Source organism: Anomaloglossus baeobatrachus, chromosome 4 (genome assembly GCF_048569485.1).
Source record: "Anomaloglossus baeobatrachus isolate aAnoBae1 chromosome 4, aAnoBae1.hap1, whole genome shotgun sequence".
NCBI lineage: Eukaryota > Metazoa > Chordata > Amphibia > Anura > Aromobatidae > Anomaloglossus > Anomaloglossus baeobatrachus.
In genome coordinates, this window is record NC_134356.1 from 698,073,439 (window position 1) to 698,094,549 (window position 21,111).

At 43.6% G+C, this 21,111-nt stretch overlaps 1 protein-coding gene across 1 annotated transcript; it reads left to right on the forward strand.

Moving 5' to 3' along the window:
* Positions 1-8,596: 8,596 nt before the first annotated feature.
* LOC142303043 (olfactory receptor 5J3-like) lies at positions 8,597-10,499 on the forward strand. The gene is made up of 2 exons (XM_075344141.1): positions 8,597-8,630; positions 9,556-10,499. The coding sequence occupies exons 1-2, from the start codon at positions 8,597-8,599 to the stop codon at positions 10,497-10,499; spliced, it is 978 nt and encodes a 325-aa protein (XP_075200256.1).
* Positions 10,500-21,111: the final 10,612 nt, after the last annotated feature.

A 21,111-nucleotide genomic window follows, 5' to 3' on the forward strand; every position in this document is an offset into this window, starting at 1 on the left:
TACAGCAAGCACTTTACACTTACCAGTATACCCCGCGTGGCTGTAACGCTACTTTCAGGACTGCATATTATCCTTCATACATATGTGTAATGCCTGCCTGGATCAACAAACTCAGGGGGGATGTAATGGACAGACTAGAGGGAAGCCACTCACCAAGCAGGACCCCCAGAACCCTGAAACCCTTGAACCCCTATACAGGGATTTGGAATTACACAGGGCCCTGGAGATCACTACCTGCAGGCTGCAGTCCGATGAGAGTAGTCGTCAGGCAGGGTCAAACCAAGAATAGCAGAACAGAGTTAGAATCGGCAGGCAAGGACAAAATCAGAAAACGGAGCAGAGGTCAAATCCGGATCGGGCAGCGAGGTACAAAAACAGCAGGCAGAAGGGTAGTCAGAAAACACGCAGAAGTCAGCACACAGGAATCACCAAACAGAATAGGACGGATCAGGAACCAGGAAATCAGAACTATCTCTGGCAGTGGTCATGTGACAGGAGGGGGAATAAGAAGGGTGTGGTGTCTTCCCATTGGCTGTAGCTGAACGCTGGAAACTTCAGCTGGAAGACATACGCCACCCACAGTCAGCCAGCGGTACTGCAGATCCCAAGATAACCCAGCCCAGTGGATGATCGGAGCCTGCGCCCACCGGTGCCGCTGACATCGACTCCTCTCCCATCACCAGCACAATCCACAGCAGGAACACGGCGTTGCCTGGTGATCGGAGCAGAAGTCGCTGGAGCAGACTCCGGCGGTGACGTAACAATATGCACTGCTTCCCCAGCCCACCGGTAATCCCAACATCTCTGGTTGCCGTCAGGCGGGCCTTCAAACTGTGTGACAGCATCTCTGATTGCTTTGAATCACATACACTGTGTGCGTGTCTATCGTGTAAAAATAAATAAATAAATTGGCGAAGGGTCCACCACATACTGAGATACCCAGCACAGATAAAGTATATGGCTACAGGCCACAGCCCCCAGCCGTGCACTTATCTTGGCTGTGTATCAAAATAAGAGGAACAGCATGCGGCTTTAAATAAATAATTTAGAAAATTTGAGTGCATTCCCCCCCAATTTTGATACTCAGCTATGATAAAGCCGACAACTAGGGGTTGGTATTATCAAGCTGGGAAAGATGCATGGTTATTGGGCCCCCACCTAAAAATAGCAGCTTGCAACCATCCAGGATTGTCTCATCCATTTGATGGGGCAAGCCCAGAACTTTACCTGGCTCATCCCTATTGCCCTGGTGCTAACAGATGTTATTAAACCGTGAATTAGTAATGGGAAGCATCTATGAGACCCTCCCATTACTAATCTGTAAGTGAAAAGAATTCAAACACAAAACAGAGAAAAGATCCTTTATTTGAAATAAATTACAAAAAAACACCCTATTCCCTTTATTAACCACGAAAACACCCAGTTCCGACATAATCCACATGAAGTCCCACGACAATTCCAGCTCTGCCCAGCTTTGACTGCAGGTAAACTGACCTCAGGTGACCTCCTTAAACTGACCTGTGGTGAGGTCACTGAACTCACAGACCTGCACCGCGTTTTCTAGCGGGAAAGGCAAATTTGGTGCTGAAATGTCTGCACCAAATTTCAGCACCAAATCTGAACCTCCTTACAGAAAACCATATTGAAACAATATCATAATCATCCTGCCGAGCTTGGTACAGTTCAGGTTGAACATGACCTTTTTTTCATCTTCTGCACTTTCTGTAAAAAAGCGCCAGGCTAAGGAACACCTAACCCCTTTCTCTGGGATGTGGCTGCGTGTTGGTGTACTGGGAAACAGTTGCCTGCCTTCTCCTTATGGCCCCCCCACTGTCTTTTCCTGCCAGTTGCAATGCTGCAGATCCCTCCCCATCTTCACTGCTGTGCTCGCTCTGCATGCCATCTTGCCAGGTTAGGCCAGTGACTTCATCGTCCACCATCTTTTCTTCCACTTCCACACTGTAGTCCTCCTCCTAACATAAACTTAATAACTTCTAGGTAACTGTGTCTCATCATCATCCACCTCTTGAGACAGTAATTGCCATTCCCCATCGTCATCTTCTTCTGATCATGGCTGCTCTAATATTAGGGCATCACCACACACAATCTCCACATGTTCCTCTTGAAACATGCATGGGAAATGGCCAGAAGCCATAAATGGAAAGGTAAAGAGCTCCGCGAAATGTTCAACTGTGGGGTCAATTGATTCCTGGGACTCTCCATGGTGGGAAGAAGGAAGATCAGAATGAGAATTACTTGGTCATAAGTCTTGACTAGTCAGACCGGACCATGTGGAAGACAGGGTGGTGCTGGTAAACAGACTGGAAGCATTATCTGCCATCCAGCCCACACCCTGCTCGAACTGTTCTGGCTTCAATAGTAGTATCCCTCGCCCTCCTGCAAAGTGAGAAAAGTCTAGATGATGTATCTTTGCTGTGCTTCCAAACCAGGCCACATTTGCGCTGGCCAATGGCCACAGTCTCTGTGTGCACAACCATCAGTGGGTCGTCCACTTCCCCATCCCTTACCGCACACCTCACTAATTATAAATTATGTACGCAGATAAAAGCAGTGTTATTAAAGACTACAAGGTATTTAACTTAGCTCTCAAAATGATTGTTGTTTGCAGATGACAGCAGCAACATACGGAAAGGCAATGAACCCTGCCTAAATGCCTCTAATACGCTGTGCCTTCTACATAGGATAACTGCACACTAATTACAGATTCAGAGCAGTATTATTAGAGACTAGAATGTAAGTAAATTAACCCTGAAAGGAATTTTGTTTGTATAGTACAAGGACTGTACCTCAAGAAAACCTGCCTAAATGCCTCTAATACACTATCCCTACTGCAGAAACTAACCCTACACTAATCACAGATAAGAGCGATATTATTAGAGAATAGAATCTATTTGAATCAGCCCTGACAAGGACTGTTGGTTACTGTTGCATCAGCAGGTACTGTCACGCTATAGCACACTATCCCTTCTCCAGCAGGTACTGTCACGCTATAGCACACTATCCCTTCTCCAGCAGGTACTGTCACGCTATAGCAAACTATCCCTTCTCCAGCAGGTACTGTCACGCTATAGCACACAGTCCCTTCTCCAGCAGGTACTGTCACGCTATAGCACACAGTCCCTTCTCCAGCAGGTACTGTCACGCTATAGCACACTGTCCCTTCTCCAGCAGGTACTGTCACGCTATAGCACACAGTCCCTTCTCCAGCAGGTACTGTCACGCTATAACACACTGTTCCTTCTCCAGCAGGTACTGTCATGCTATAGCACACAGTCCCTTCTCCAGCAGGTACTGTCACGCTATAGCACACAGTCCCTTCTCCAGCAGGTACTGTCACGCTATAACACACAGTCCCTTCTCCAGCAGGTACTGTCACGTTATAACACACTGTTCCTTCTCCAGCAGGTACTGTCATGCTATAGCACACAGTCCCTTCTCCAGCAGGTACTGTCACGCTATAGCACATAGTCCCTTCTCCAGCAGGTACTGTCACGCTATAGCACACAGTCCCTTCTCCAGCAGGTACTGTCACGCTATAACACACTGTTCCTTCTCCAGCAGGTACTGTCATGCTGTAACACACTGTCCCTTCTCCAGCAGGTACTGTCATGCTGTAACACACTGTCCCTTCTCCAGCAGGTGCTGTCATGCTATAACACACTCTCCCTTCTCCAGCAGGCACTGTCATGCTGTAACACACTGTCCCTTCTCCAGCAGGCACTGTCATGCTGTAACACACTATCCCTTCTCCAGCAGGTACTGTCATGCTGTAACACACTGTCTCTTCTCCAGCACGCACTGTCATCCTGTAACACACTGTCCCTTCTCCAGCAGGTACTGTCACGCTATAACACACTCTCCCTTCTCCAGCAGGTACTGTCATGCTGTAACACACTCTCCCTTCTCCAGCAGGTACTGTCATGCTGTAACACACTGTCCCTTCTCCAGCAGGTACTGTCATGCTGTAACACACTGTCCCTTCTCCAGCAGGTACTGTCATGCTGTAACACACTTTTCCTTCTCCAGCAGTTACTGTCATGTTGTAACACACTGTCCCTTCTCCAGCACGCACTGTCATCCTGTAACACACTGTCCCTTCTCCAGCAGGTACTGTCATGCTGTAACACACTCTCCCTTCTCCAGCAGGTACTGTCATACTGTAACACACTCTCCCTTCTCCAGCAGGTACTGTCATGCTGTAACACACTGTCCCTTCTCCAGCAGGTACTGTCATGCTGTAACACACTGTCCCTTTTCCAGCAGGTACTGTCATGCTATAATACACTGTCCCTTCTCCAGCAGGTACTGTCATGCTGTAACACACTCTCCCTTCTCCAGCAGGTACTGTCATGCTGTAACACACTGTTCCTTCTCCAGCAGGTACTGTCATGCTGTAACACACTGTCCCTTCTCCAGCAGGTACTGTCATGCTGTAACACACTCTCCCTTCTCCAGCAGGTACTGTCATGCTGTAACACACTCTCCCTTCTCCAGCAGGTACTGTCATGCTGTAACACACTGTCCCTTCTCCAGCAGGTACTGTCATGCTGTAACACACTGTCCCTTCTCCAGCAGGTACTGTCATGCTATAATACACTCTCCCTTCTCCAGCAGGTACTGTCATGCTGTAATACACTGTCCCTTCTCCAGCAGGTACTGTCATGCTGTAACACACTGTTCCTTCTCCAGCAGGTACTGTCATGCTGTAACACACTGTCCCTTCTCCAGCAGGTACTGTCATGCTGTAACACACTGTTCCTTCTCCAGCAGGTACTGTCATGTTGTAACACACTGTCCCTTCTCCAGCAGCTCTCCCTACACTATTTCCAGGTACAGTGTGCCGAGCATGGCATCCACAGGTTTTACATAGGCCCCATAAGGTGATGCGGTCAGCCAATCACAGTAATGCCCATGGCCAATATGGCCAAGATGGCTTTGGCATTACAATGATTGGCAGGCAATCCCAGGACATTTAGTGGCTTTAAATCAGCCATAAAACATGTGGCGCAGGAGCTAGAGCATATACCAGGATACTCGATCAAGTATTTAGCGTCTTGAGCACCCCGATGCTTGATTGAGTACCGAGCAGTGAAGAACAAACTTGTCCATCACTAGTTATCAGTTTTTAATATATGCAGTTAACAAAAGTTATTTGGGGTCAAAACTGAATGTTAAGGTTCAGAGTTGGATGAGCTTTTACACTGACATTTCTCACATGAAGCTACATCGGGAGAAGGTTTCTGGTGTCATGTGTGATAAATGAGTCAGATATGATGAACTCCCTGAAGACACGGAGGCGCACGGTGCTGAGTCCGAGCCTCAATAATCAGCTCTGGGAGCTCAGCGCAGAACGAGTCTCTGGGGTCTCGGGGAGGAATATAAGGAGCTCCGGAGTCATCTCTCTGTGCCGCAGTCATATGCTGTCACAGATATCAGGCATTTATTACACATTTTTAGGTTTTGAAATATCACTGCTGAATTATAATCATTTTATCTCCTAATTCACATGTAAAGAAGAATTCATGAAATGTGGCTTGAACCTTGGACCCTGCAGGGCATCCTATGAAGACTATATATGTTGTATTCATAATTCAGGGAATAAGTTCTGAATCCGGGAGTCGTGAACGTGAGCATGAAAAAATACATCAAAAACGCACATAACACTGAAGGTAAGGGCAAAGATTCCCCATTCTGTTATATCTGCAGGAACATCTTCCCCATGTGTGGAGCTTTAGGTGGAGCAGGAGTAGCATTTCCACTCAAGCCCCAGTGCCCTATGAAGCCCAATGGCACCGTTATCAGATACATATCACCATTGTTATGGATGGCTCCTGGTAGGTGGCGCTTCTGGGGCTGATGTTTCCCCTGAGGCTTAAGCGGGCTTTACACGCTACGACATCACTAATGCGGAGTCGTTGGGGTCACGGAATTCGTGACGCACATCCGGCCGCATTAGCGATGCCGTTGCGTGTGACATCGATAAGCGATTTTGCATCGTTGCAAAAACGTGCAAAATTGCTAATCGGCGACACGGGGGTCCATTCTCAAATCTCGTTACTGCAGCAGTAACGAGGTTGTTCCTCGTTCCTGCGGCAGCACACATCGCTGCGTGTGACGCCGCAGGAACGAGAAAGCTCCCCTTACCTGCCTCCCGGCCGCTATGCGGAAGGAAGGAGGTGGGCGGGATGTTACGTCCCGCTCATCTCCGCCCCTCCGCTGCTATTGGGCGGCGGTTCAGTGACGTTTCAGTGACGTCACTGTGACGCCGCACGGACCACCCCCTTAGAAAGGAGGTGGTTCGCTGGTCACAGCGACGTCGCCGGACAGGTAAGTATGTGTGACGACTGTGGGCGATGTTGTGCGGCACGGGCAGCGATTTGCCCGTGTCGCGCAACAGATGGGGGCGGGTACCCACACTAGCGATATCGGGACCGATATCGCAGTGTGTAAAGTAGCCTTTAGGAGCTTGAAGTCACAGTAAAGTTGTCTGAGGCTATCAGCTCAGAAAAGGCCTCTGACAGAAATGGTGCGGACTACTCTAACTGAAAGAACCCAGAGGAATCCTAGATTTCATCTTAAACCACTATACAGGGATCAGGACTTACAATGGGACCCCCTGGGTTGTATCTACGGAGTAGATGCTGGTCATAGGAGTGAGCCAGATGCAAGAGTAGTAAGATTAGTCAGGCCGGTAACAGAAGGGGCAGACCAAGAGGAAGACTTAGAAAGCCATACTATAGTCAGAGCAGTAACTAAGGTCCGTCATATACAACATCAGACAAACTGAGGACAGATTAGGAAGGGATCGTGGAGAGAAGTAATCAGGGTCAAACGACGGGTGAAGAACAGCATGACTGCAACTCATGGAGACCACCAGAGTAAGTGGACTAAACAAGTAACTGGCAACTCTATTCTGGAGGTTTATATAGGGTGTGGTGCGGTCCTATTTACCAAAGACGGGAGCTGATTACAGCAGCAGAGCTCCCTTCTGTCTGGATGGATGGCATAAAAGGGCCCAACTACAGCAGTTTCCCTGATCGGAGACCACCTGCGCCTCCCAATAATATAGGCCATTACATCTATTTATTGACCACTGCAACCCACAGAGTGAATATGTTTGTGCCTGTCATAAGAAGCAAACGAGGCCCTCCTCTAGGTGAATAAATGAGTGTTTCTTTGGTAAAATGACCGCAATCCAGCACGTGAAAACGTTTTTGCTCTAAAATTAGACCTTCATCAGTTCACGGCAATATATACATACAGCTCTGGCAAAAATTAAGAGACCACTTCCAAATTTTCAGTTTTTCTGATTTTTCTCTTTATAGGTATATTTTTGAGTAAAATGTAAATTGTTCTTTTATTCTATAAACTACTGACGTTGTCTCCGAATTTCCAAACAAAAAATGTTGTATTTATTTCCTGAAAATGGAAAATGGTCAAAATAACAAAAAATGCCGTGCAAAGATGTTTGTTGAATTTTCTTTACCTAATTTTCAGCTTTGACCAACACCTGGTCGTCTAATGGTTAGATGGAGACCTGGAGAGGTGACAAGCCACAGAGTCTTGCACCCAGTGTGAAATTTGGTGAAGGATCGGTGATGATCTGGGGACGCTTCAGCAAGGCTGGAATTGGGCAGGTTAATCTTTGCGAAAGACGTATGAATCATCAAGCTGCATACAAGGTTATCCTGGAAAAACAGTTGCTTCCTTCTGCTCAGGCAATGTTCCCCAACTCTGAGGACTGGTTTTTCCAGCAGGACAATGCGCCATGCCACACAGCTAAATCAATCAATGTGCGAATGAAGGACCACCATATCAAAACCCTGTCATGGTCAGCCCAATCTCCAGACCTGAACCCCATTGAAAACCTCTGGAATGTAATCAAGAGGAAGACGGATAGTGACAAGCCATCAAACAATGAACAAATTAAATTATTGCACCAGGAGTGGCATAAGGTCACCCAAAAGCAGTGTGACAGACTGGTGGAAAGCGGCCAAGACGCAGGAAAGCTGGGATTAATAATCATGGTTATTCCACCGAATATTGATTTCTGAATCTTCCTGAGATAAAACATTGTTGAGTATTGTTGTGTGTAAATGATGATGGACTTGTTTTCTTTGCATTATTTGAGGTGTGAATACAATGCATTGTTCTGTTATTATCACCATTTCTCATTGTCAGAAAATAAATACAGAATTTATTGCTTGGAAATTATAGATTAGATTATAGAATAAAGATCAATTTACATTTTACTCACAAATAGAAAGAGGAAAATCAGAAAAACTGACAATTTGGAAGTTGCCTCTTAATTTTCGCCAGAGCTCTATGTACAGAAAAGAGTAGGGGTCAAATAATTCAATAAATGTCAGGGGACATAGAAATAAAAGGGAACAAATGAAGTAAAACAAATTAAGTAGGTAATTTCAATGAGAAGAAAATAAAAAAATGGAGCCACAAAGAAAAAGAAGAAAAATAGGAAAGATGAAGTAAAAGAGCAGAGCCGCAGAGAAGGTCGGGGCAGACAGGTATATGGAGCAAGTATAGAAGACAAGTGTCAAGACTGAGCAGCTGCACCATGATTTGTGCAACCAAATTCCTTAAAGGATCAGGTAAGTCACCCAATAAATCCTCATTTATTCTCCTACTGGAGGGCATTGTTTATCTTCTAGAAGTTTCGGCACCGGATCCTTCTTGGGCGCCCACCCACAGAAGTGCTGAGATTCCTGGTACGGTCAACACAAGCAGCCATCACTGAATAGATCTAGGTAACAGTCACAACATCATGACATTCAAGTCCTTAAACCCTCTGAGAATAGTGGAGAGGAGTCTCAAGAAATTAATAGACAAGATGTAGTACAACAAAAAATTGTTATGGAACCAAATGGAAAACACAAGGTGCCCAGTGTTGAACTAAAGGATCTTAGACCCAAGAAGAGAGAGATTTTTTCACATCGATTTGTTCATTGTAGAACATGTAAAGGTCAGACTATGAGTAACGTGTAACAGGTTATAGGTGGGATAACACTAAGAAAAGGTGTAGCTGCAAGTAACCTGCTTCATAAAAAGCGTCAGAAGATGTCTACCATTGGAATTTATGGTGTTTGTTGTATATGGTGTCCAGCAAAGAATTAGCCTATGACACTGATAACCAGATAACCACTTTTTTTAGAAGACCACCTGTTGATCAAGTTCTTTTCATATTGGTCTCCTTCGACAGGACCATCCCTCTCGAGAACTCTTTTTGTTTTTTCAATTTAACTTTAATAGTCATCACAAAAAGGCTGGTTTTTTTTTGTTTTTTTTCTTTAGTCCAAATTTGAGGGGTTTGAAACAAAAAATATTAAGGGTTGATGAGAAATCTCATAGAGTCTACTGTGGGAATAAACCCAAGAGACGTTCTGTGAGTGTGATCCTAAACAACTGCTTTTAAGACTTCAGGAAATGTTTTTACAAATTTTAGGCTTCTAAATTTATAGACTTTAAGTTCTGACCACTAGTTATATTTTGTATATTTCTTTGCTTATGTCACCACAGACGTCTCCAACAAGACACAAGTGGCCATATTTATATTCTCTGGATTGACTGATGATGAGATACTAGAAAACTTCCTCTTCACACTATTCACTGTCATCTACCTCGTCACCATTTTCGCGAACCTTGGTCTAGTTGTTATTGTTCGTAGATCCTCTAATCTTCAGACCCCCATGTATTACTTCCTGAGTTACCTCTCTCTGGTGGACATCTTCTATTCCTCAACGATAACTCCTAAGATGCTTTCAGACCTTATGTCCTTGAAGAAGACCATTTCTTTTGAAGGTTGTGCTCTTCAGTTCTTCTTCTATGCCGCTCTGGCTTCCATAGACTCCCTTCTTCTCTCCAACATGTCCTATGACCGCTATGTTGCCATCTGTCACCCTCTTCATTACGTCTCCATAATGACTAAGAAGAAATGTCTGTGCCTTGTTTTACTTTCCTTCTCTATTGGCTTTATACAGTCCTCAGTTCAAACCAGTTGCGCTTTTACTCTTCGATTCTGTGGGCCCAACTTCATCGATCATTTCTACTGTGATGCTCCTCTGGTCGTCAAACTTTCCTGCTCAGATACCTCAACATGTAATATGGTGACTATCTACATTGTCAGTGCTATGGCCATGGGTCCATTGATGGCTATCCTACTGTCATATCTCCTAATTACATTCTCAATTTCACGCATGAAATCAGCAGACAGCAGGAAGAAAGCCTTCAGCACCTGCTCATCACATCTCATCTGCATCTCTATCTTCTATGGAACCATATTTTTCACCTACCTGCATCCTCCTTCCCATGTCTTTAGCACCCAGGAGAAGGTGGCGTCACTCTTCTACACCGCAGTGACTCCAATGCTGAACCCCATCATATATAGTCTGAGGAACCAAGATGTGAAAAGAACCATCATAGCATCAGCTCAGAAGCTGTTAATGATTTGCACACGGCATTAACATCTGTCCTACCGGTCTTGGTGTAAACCGAAAAAATGCAAAAAAAAAAATGTCATCTACATATCCTGTTCTAAAATAGTCTACAACAATTTCAGGCCAATTCTTGGGGACATCAGTCAGGTCTAGGAGCCCACTTAAAAAAGTGTGTATCCTGCCACTGATGGTAGCCATACCGGAGAGGTCACAGGACATTGCTTGTGATGGGTCCATACGGTAGTGTAGTATAATAGTCAAGCATGACATAAAGAAATATCAGCAGAAGAAATATGAAGAACTTAACTCAAAACCTTACAAACTAGACAGGGAGACTTACACTGAGGAACTGTGGAAAGACTAAACGTTTATGAGCGATGAGATAGAATTGACAAGAAACTGAGTCCTATATTAAAGACCAAGCAAACAGAAGTGTGAAGCATCTTGTTGGGGAAGTTGCTCCAAAGCACTAGAAACATGTCATGGGTGGAAAGCATTTTTAGGAGTATCATCAGATGTTGCTGGTAGGGAACATTTAAGTCTTGTGCCAAAGAATAAGAAAGAGATCATCACATCATGAGTATACAGTAACCAAATTGGTTAAAGACAATGGTGACTGTCTAGGGATTAACTCTTGTGTTTGACCAACTCGATAAAAGGCCTAGGGGGTTCCAATGCTCCTGTCATTAGATAAAGTGGCAGGAAACACTGGGTCTTCTGACATGCAAAACAATTAAAGGGGTAACTGACTTAAGATATTGATGACCTATCCTTCAAATCAGATCTGCAGGAGTCCAACACCTGATCTATCACCAGCTCTGGCAGTGGCTGGGTGTAAACAGTGACTTAAGCCTTGCTGCCATGTACAGGGATGTCAGATATTGATAAGCTATCTTCAAGATCAGATCTGCGGGAGTCCAACACCCGATCTATTTTCAGCTCTAGTGGTGGACGGGTGTTAGCAGTGAATGAAGCCTTGCTGCCGTACACAGGGATGGCCACTACGCCATAAAGGAGCTTAGCTTCTTGACTCTCTTCATTGTTAACATCCGGCTGCCATGGACAGAGCGACAGCAGATTGGAATCCATTAAAGCAAAATGAGCAGAAGAAATGTCACTGTCCAGGCTGCAGTAAGATGACCATTCCCTGGATGGGGGATTCTCAACATTTAAAATGAAAGCTTATCCATTTATCTCTAGAATGGGTGAAATATATTTCATAAAGGTCCAATAGTTGGGACGTCCACAGACCCCCAAAACAGGGCTTTAAAATACATGATCAGGATAGAGCAAGGGCCACATATGACAAAAAAAGCCAAGTGCTGTTCTCAGGTGTCTCCAGCCGTCCCATAGACATGAATGGATCCATACTTGCACCATTAACATCCTAACGGGGGATTTCCGAGCCAGCTCTGGAGATGGGCCAGGGTCCCAGTAGTCAGACCCCCACTGATCAGCAGCAGGAATCCTCCGGACAGATGTAGTGTGAGAATAACCATTCAAAGCAGATCTTTATTCTAGAAAGTTTAGACCTCGCGACCCAACCATTTTGTCACATATCATACTGAATACAGACGAAATACAGTAGAAGCGATTTATGAAATCAAGGATTCCATTACTTTTGGCGACCTTCACTGCCCAGGATTAACCAGCACTGGACATGGAGGGACACAGACACTTAATGATTTCTAGAAGAAATATGGTGCCCGGAGCCGGAGACTTTTATTTGTCTCAAGTATCAAAAGATAAAAATTATAAAGATCATAAATAAATAAAAATATTTTTTTAAATATAATGCACATATCTATATGAGAAAATTAAGAGAAGAAAAGGACGTTCGTTTATAATGAGGTATTAGCTATAAATATGGGGGCGACTTGTGATACACGGTGGAATGGGAGAGAAAGAAACAATAACGAGCAAAATACATGAATCATATCCAGAACATTAACAGAAGTCCTATGTGACTGAATACACCACTACCAAAATGATTGGCTCAGCCCTATAAGAACCAGGCCAGTTTGGACATTCATGGAGTATTAACATATCTTGGTTGAGATGAGGACTAGAGATGAGCGAACTTTTCAAAGTTAGGTTTCTTGATCTTTACTGAGCTTCTCGGTGTTCCCCGAACAGTTCGTTGGACATACCAAGTCAGTTGAATTAAATGGGAGCCCAAACTTATGTGCTGCAAAATGGTGTAGGTGGCTGTAAAAGAAAGAAAATAAAGCACAACACACTTACCGAGTCTCCCCGCGGCTGTAACTGCTCCCGCGGATGTACTTCCAGAGCCGCTGACTATCACTAATACATATTCTCTGCTTTCTTCGGCCACTGGTGTCTCTGATTGGCTGCTGTCAGACCCCGCAACAGCTAGTGTCTATGATTGGTTAGAATCACAGATGTTGTGAGCGGGTCTCTGTCATGGTATAAAATAACTAAATAAAACAATTGGCATAGGGCCCCCCATCTATTGATGCCAGCACAAATACATCCTATAGCTACAGCTAACAGCCTTGTGCTTATCTTGGCTATCAAAATTAGAAGCACCGCATGTGGCTTTTATTTAAATTATTGAAACAAATAATTTGAAGGAAAAAAAAAGGCTTGCGGTCCCCCTTAATTTTGATACCTAGCCAAGATACAGCCCGATAGCTGGGGGCTGGTATTCTCAGTCTAGGGAGAGCCATGCTTATTGGCCCCCCAGACTAAAAATATCAGCCTGCAGCTGCCTTGGATTGCTGCATCCATTAGATGCAACAATTCCATCATTTTACCTGACTCTTCCCGAATGCCCTGGTGCAGTGGCAATCAGGGTAAAAGGGGGTTAATCGCATCTCACAGCTGCCACTAAACCCTAGATTAGTAATGAAAAAGGAAAAAAGTCCAGCGCAGTCCTCAGAGTAGAAATTTAAAAAAGTCACATTTATTTAGTAAATCCATAAATAATGAGTGATATACAGAGCGGTCAGCTGGGAAAATATAAAGGACAAGCCAGAGCCCACAGAACTACGCGTTTCGACACATAGTCTTAATCATGTTCTGAGAAGGAAAAAGGGGTTAGTCGCATCTCACAGCTGCCACTAAACCCTAGATTAGTAATGGGGGGGTCTATGAGACCCCCCCCAATTACTACTCATTACTAATCTGTAAGTGAAAGTAAATAAACACAAAAACAGAAAAATTCTTTATTTGAAATAAAAAACAAAAGACCTTCTTTCACCAATTTACCAATTTATCAAGCTGAGGTCCCATGACAATCCCAGCTTTGCTACATCTGAAATTACAGCGCGTGGCAAACGAACATGACAGTCTGCTGTGACTGTAGGCAGAGAATGAACCATGGCAATCAGCAGTGACATCATTCAGGTGAGCTGTGGTCACAGCTGGAAGTTCCCATGGCCCTCTACCTGTGACCGCAGGTAACCTGACCACAGTGAACTCACATCACATCAGGTGAGGTCACAGAGCTCAATAAAGTCACTTGTCTGCAGATCTATCGTACTGTAAAAATAAATATTTAAAAACAATTGATGTAAGGTCCTCCCATATTATGATACAAATAAAGCATACGGCTACAGGCTGCAGACCCCAGCTGTGCGCATATCTTGGATGTGTATTAAAATAAGAAGAACCGCATGCAGATGTTTTAATTATTTAAATAAATACTTTTAAAAAATGGCATGCTGTCAAGCCCAAGTTTGATACACAGCCGTTATAAAGCCCAACAGCTGGGAGCTGGTATTCTCAGAATAGAGAGACTCATGGTTATTGAGCCCCCAGCCTAAAAATAGCAGCCTTTACCTGGCACTTCCAAATTGCCCTGGTGTGATGGCAATCAGAGTAATAAGGGGTTAATAGCAGCTTACAGCTGCTACAAAGCCCTAGATTAGTAATGGGGATGGCCTATGAGACCCCCCATTACCAATCTGTAAGTGAAAGTGAATAAACACAAACACCAAAAAAATCCTTTATTTGAAATAAAATATAAAAAAAACCTCTTTCACCAATTTATTAACCCCTAAAACATTCAGTTCCGACATAATGCACACAAGGTCCCACGACTATTCCAGCTCTGCTACATTTGAAGTTACGCTGAGCAGCCATAGAACTTGACTGCCTACTGTAACTTCAGGCAGAGCCTGAGCCAAATCCATCAGCAGATGTCACTCAGGTTAGTTTCGGCCACAGCTGAAGGTTCCCACGACCCTCCACCTGTGACATAAGGTAGCCTGACCTCAGGGGTTCTCAATGAACTCACAGACCTGCATCTACTTTAAGAAAACTGCGGGGCTTTTTGCCAAGAAATGCAGATTTGTCGCTGACATTTTTACTTCATGTTGCTGCACCAAATCTACACCTCCTGGCAAAAAAATTGCTTCACAATCATATGCGTTATGAAGCGTTTTTCATATTTTTTTTGCCAGGTTGTGTAGATTAGGTGCAAGAATATGGTGTATTGCAGCACCAAATCTGCATCTCTTGGCAAAAAGTGCAAAAAAATGTTTGGTTTTGGTGTGGTTTTCTGCCAGGAGGTGCAAATTTGGTGCTGAAATCTAGTACAGAAAACTGGACCAAAACAGCATCAAAATCTCTTTCTGCATTTTTTTTTTCCAAAAAGATGGAGATTTGGTGCTGAAGTTTGTACAACATATTTTTACACCCAGTCTACACCTCCTATCAAAAAATTGCATTATAACACATGCGATAGTGATGTGATTTTTTTTTTCAGGAGTTGTAGATTGGGTGCAGGAATATGGTATAAATGTTTCATCACCAAATCTGCATCTCTTGGCAAAAAAGCAGTTTTCTGCCAGGAAATGCAGGTCTGTGAACTCAGTGAGCGTCATTGAGGTCTCTTGAGGCCAGGCTACCTGTCGTCACAGGTGGAGAACCGTGGGAATCTTCAGTTATGGCCGAAGCTCACCTGAGTGATGTCACTGCTGATCGCCATGGTTCATTCTCTGCCTGCAGTTACAGGGGGTGGTCATGTTCTTTGGCTGTGTGTTGTAATTTCAGATGTAGGAAAACTGGGATCATCATGAGACCTCATGTGGATTACGTCAGACCTAAAGGGGTATTTTGGGGGTTAATAAAAAGGTGAGAGGGTGATTTTTTGTTTTTTATCAAATAAAAGATTTTCTTTCAATGTTTGTGTTTATTTACTTTCACTTACAGATTAGTAATAGGGGGTCTTATAGACCCTCCCCATTACTAATCTAGGGCTTAGTGGTAGCTGTGAGCTGCGATTAACCTCTTATTACACCGATTGCCACTGCAACCGTGCAATCGTGAAAAGGAGGGTGAAGTGCTGGGGTTGCTGCATCTAATGGACACAGCAATCTTGGGTGGCTGCAGGCTGCTATTTTTAGGCTGGTGGAGGCTCAATAGCCATGGGTCTCCCTAGCCTGAGAATACCAGCCCCCAGCTGTTGGGCTTTATCATGGCTGGGTATTAAAATTTGAGGGACCGCACGCCATGTTTTAAAATTATTTATTTTTTATTTTTTAATTTTCAAAAAGCCACGTGCGGCAAGTACACAGCTGGGGGCTGCAGCCTGTAGCCATGGGCTTTCTCTGTGCTGGTATCAATAGAAGACACAGACCAACCAATTACAGATGCTATTTGGGGATCTGAAAACAACCAATCAGATATGCCGGTGGCCAGGGAAAACAGTCAATATGTATGAGCATAATCAGTGGCCCCAGAAGTACAGCCGCTGGAACAGTTATAGCCGTGGAGAGACTCGGTAAGTATGCCATACTTCAACCTTTTTGCTTACTTTTTTAAAGGGATTTCCCTGGTCAATTACAGCCATACCAATACTTGACATGGCTGTGATGGGGCAGTGCCTGGGTTTTCAACAAACAGTTACCGAACATTGCTGACTTTTGACGAAAGTGGTTGAGTTGCCTAGCCCGAACGAACCGGTCAAGGTTCATACCAAATCTCTAATTTTCGACAATAAACCGAACAGGTTCACTCATCTCTAATCAGGACACCGCTGTCCTCCGATTGCTGGCAGGACGATATTTAGGGTTCATGCTGCCCCGGAGAATTATAGTTCTCATGTTCTCTCATGTAAGTCAGGTTGAATCCTCAAATAGTTGTTTTGAATACAGGAAAAAAATGTACTGATTTCCATTAATGTGCTGGATCCAATTTTCATCGGTTTCCAGTTTGTGCAGTATTTTTTAGTTCGGCATCTGGGTTTTTTTGTCTTAAGCAAGAAGATCTCCAAGCTTCTTCTACAAATTAACCAGTAGAAAGGGCGGCACTTTGATGATACCAGCATGATGTACGCCGTGTGCATAATTATTAGGCAAATGAGTATTTTGATCACATGACACTTGTTATACATGTCGTCCTTCTCCAAGCTGTATAGGCTGAGAGACAACTACCAATTAAGTAAATCCGGTGATGTGTATCTCTGTAATGAGGAGGGTGCGGTGTAATGACACCAACACCCTATATAAGGTGTGCTTAATTATTAGGCAACTTCCTTTCCTTTGGCAAAATGGGTCAGAAGAGAGGTTTGACGGGCTCTGAAAAGTCCAAAATTGTCAAATGTCTTGCAGAGGAATGCAGCAGTCTTGAAAATGCCAAACTTTTGCAGCGTGATCACCGAACAATCAAGCGTTTCATGGCAGATAGCCAACAGAAGCGTGTTGGGCAAAAAAGGCACAAAACAACTGCCCATGAATTGAGGAAAATCAAGTGTGAAGTTGCCAAGATGACATTTGCCACCAGTTTGGCCATATTTCAGAGCTGCAATGTTACTGGAGTATCAAAAAGCACAAGGTGTGCCATACTCAGGGACATGGCCAAGGTAAGGAAGGCTGAAAACCACCACCTCTGAACAAGAAACATAAGATAAAACGTCAAGACTGGGCCAAGAAATATCTGAAACCTCTACTCAGAATATTATGTTTTGCAAAGTGTGCACAGTACCAACATTCCAACCTGTACTTTGAAAAATGAGATTTTTAGCAAAAAATTGCAATTTTTCGAGCTACCTCGCCAACGTCACGGCAAATCTCTTGAGGCAGTCCTACACTAAAATATTTTTATTTATAGTGTGCCAAACGGCCTCACATATGCACAATAGGACTGCACAGCACGTACCTGGTGCTTTTCAGTCTCGTCTCCATGACTCATTCATGGTTGTGGGCGGGATAGGCCCAGGCACATGCTGCTTGGAATATATAGCCTGTGGACAAGGCTAGATGGCAATGTGTGAACAGCCACCAATCGCCAAAAATCAAGACAGATGGAAAAATAACAATGAAGTGCACTGCAATATGGGGACCAACCAAAAACCTATATAGCAATTAAAAACAGCATAACAGCAACCTCTACTCAGAATATTATGTTTTGCAAAGTGTGCACAGTACCAACATTCCAACCTGTACTTTGAAAAATGAGATTTTTAGCAAAAAATTGCAATTTTTCGAGCTACCTCGCCAACGTCACGGCAAATCTCTTGAGGCAGTCCTACACTAAAATATTTTTTTAATTGCTATATAGGTTTTTGGTTGGTCCCCATATTGCAGTGCACTTCATTGTTATTTTTCCATCTGTCTTGATTTTTGGCGATTGGTGGCTGTTCACACATTGCCATCTAGCCTTGTCCACAGGCTATATATCCCAAGCAGCATGTGCCTGGGCCTATCCCGCCCACAACCATGAATGAGTCATGGAGACGAGACTGAAAAGCACCAGGTACGTGCTGTGCAGTCCTATTGTGCATATGTGAGGCCGTTTGGCACACTATAAATAAAAATATTTTAGTGTAGGACTGCCTCAAGAGATTTGCCGTGACGTTGGCGAGGTAGCTCGAAAAATTGCAATTTTTTGCTAAAAATCTCATTTTTCAAAGTACAGGTTGGAATGTTGGTACTGTGCACACTTTGCAAAACATAATATTCTGAGTAGAGGTTGCTGTTATGCTGTTTTTAATTGCTATATAGGTTTCAAGAAATATCTGAAGACTGATTTTTCAGAGGTTTTATGGACCGATGAACTGAGAGTGACTCTTGATGGGCAGATGGATGGGCCAGAGGCTGGATCAGTAAAGGGCAGAGAGCTCCACTCCGACTCAGACGCCAGCAAGGTGGAGGTGGGCACTGGTATGGGCTGGGATCATCAAAGATGAACTTGTGGGACCTTTTCAGGTTGAGGATGGAGTGAAGCTCAACTCCCAGACCTACTGCCAGTTTCTGGAAGACAACTTCTGCAAGCAGTGGTACAGGGAGAAGTCGGTATCGCTCAAGAAACACATGATTTTCATACATTGCTCCATCACATGCATCGAACCACTCCACAGCGTGGCTGGCCAGTAAAGGTCTAAAAGAGGAAAAAATAATGACATGGCCCCCTTGTTCACCTGATCTGAACCCCATAGAGAACCTGTGGTCCCTCATAAAATGTGAGATCTACAGGGAGGGAAAACAGTCCACCTCTGAGAACAGTGTCTGGAGGCTGTGGTGGCTGCTGCATGCAATGTTGATCGTAAACAGATCAAGCAATGACAGAATCTATGGATGGTCGGCTACTGAGTGTTATCAGAAAGAAAGGGGGCTATATTGGGCACTCATTTTTTGGGGTTTTATTTTTGCATGTCAGAAATGTTTATTTCTAAATTTTGTGCAGTTATATTGGTTTACCTAGTGACAATAAACAAGTGAGATGGGAATAGATTTGGTTTTTATTAAGTTGCCTAATAATTCTGCACAGTAATAGTTACCTGCACAAACAGATCCTCCTAAGATAGCCAAATCTAAAGAACCCCACTCCAACTGCCAAAAATATCAAGCGCTGATAGTCTTTTGGGTTGATTGAGAACATACAGTCATATGAAAAAGTTTGGGCACCCCTATTAATGTTAACCTTTTTTCTTTATAACAATTTGGGTTTTTGCTATTTCAGCTTCATATATCTAATAACTGATGGACTGAGTAATATTTCTGGATTGAAATGAGGTTTATTGTACTAACAGAAAATGTGCTGTCCGCATTTAAACAAAATTTGACCGGTGCAAAAGTATGAGCACCCTTATCAATTTCTTGATTTGAACACTCCTAACTACTTTTTACTGACTTACTAAAGCACTAAATTGGTTTTGTAACCTCATTGAGCTTTGACCTTCATAGACAGGTGTATCCAATCATGAGAAAAGGTATTTAAGGTGGCCACTTGCAAGTTGTTCTCCTATTTGAATCTCCTATGAAGAGTGGCATCATGGGCTCCTCAAAACAACTCTCAAATGATCTGAAAACAAAGATTATTCAACATAGTTGAAGGTACAAAAAGTTGTCTCAGAGATTTAAACTGTCAGTTTCCACTGTGAGGAACATAGTAAGGAAATGGAAGAACACAGGTACAGTTCTTGTTAAGCCCAGAAGTAGCAGGCCAAGAAAAATATCAGAAAGGCAGAGAACAAGAATGGTGAGAACAGTCAAGGACAATCCACAGACCACCTCCAAAGACCTGCAGCATCATCTTGCTGCAGATGGTGTCACTGTGCATCGGTCAACAATACAGTGCACTTTGCACAAGGAGAAGCTGTATGGGAGAGTGATGCGAAAGAAGCCTATTCTGCAAGCACGCCACATACAGAGTCGCTTGAGGTATGCAAAAGCACATTTGGACAAGCCAGTTACATTTTGGAAGAAGGTCCTGTGGACTGATGAAACAAAGATTGAGTTGTTTGGTCATACAAAAAGGCGTTATGCATGGAGGCAAAAAAAACACGGCATTCCAAGAAAAGCACTTGCTACCCACAGTAAAATTTGGTGGAGGTTCCATCATGCTTTGGGGCTGTGTGGCCAATGCCAGCACCGGGAATCTTGTTAAAGTTGAGGGTCTCATGGATTCAACTCAGTATCAGCAGATTCTTGACAATAATGTGCAAGAATCAGTGACGAAGTTGAAGTTACGTAGGGGATGGATATTTCAGCAAGACAATGATCCAAAACACCGCTCCAAATCTACTCAGGCATTCATGCAGAGGAACAGTTACAATGTTCTGGAATGGCCATCCCAGTCCCCAGACCTGAATATCATTGAAAATCTGTGGGATGATGTGAAGCGGCTGTCCATGCTCGGCGACCATCAAACTTAACTGAACTGGAATTGTTTTGTAAACAGGAATGGTCAAATCTACCTTCATCCAGGATCCAGGAACTCATTAAAAGCTACAGGAAGCGACTAGAGGCTGTGATTTCTGCAAAAGGAGGATCTACAAAATATTAATGTCACTTTTATGTTGAGGTGCCCATACTTTTGCACCTGTCAAATTTAGTTTAAATGTGGATTGCACATTTTCTGTTAGTACAATAAACCTCATTTCAATCCAGAAATATTACTCAGTCCATCAGTTATTAGATATATGAAACTGAAATAGCAAAAACCCAAATTGTTATAAAGAAAAAAGGTTAACATTAATAGGGGCGCCCAAACTTTTTCATATGACTGTAGTTGCTGATCAATAATAAAAAAATCCTCTAAAATACAACTTGCCTATTAATTCTGCACACGGTGTACTTCCATGTGTCATCTTGTTTTTGCACAGACCCATTGATTTGAATAGACTAGGATCAAAAACAGACAACTCCATTATTTATTCCAGTTTTGTCCA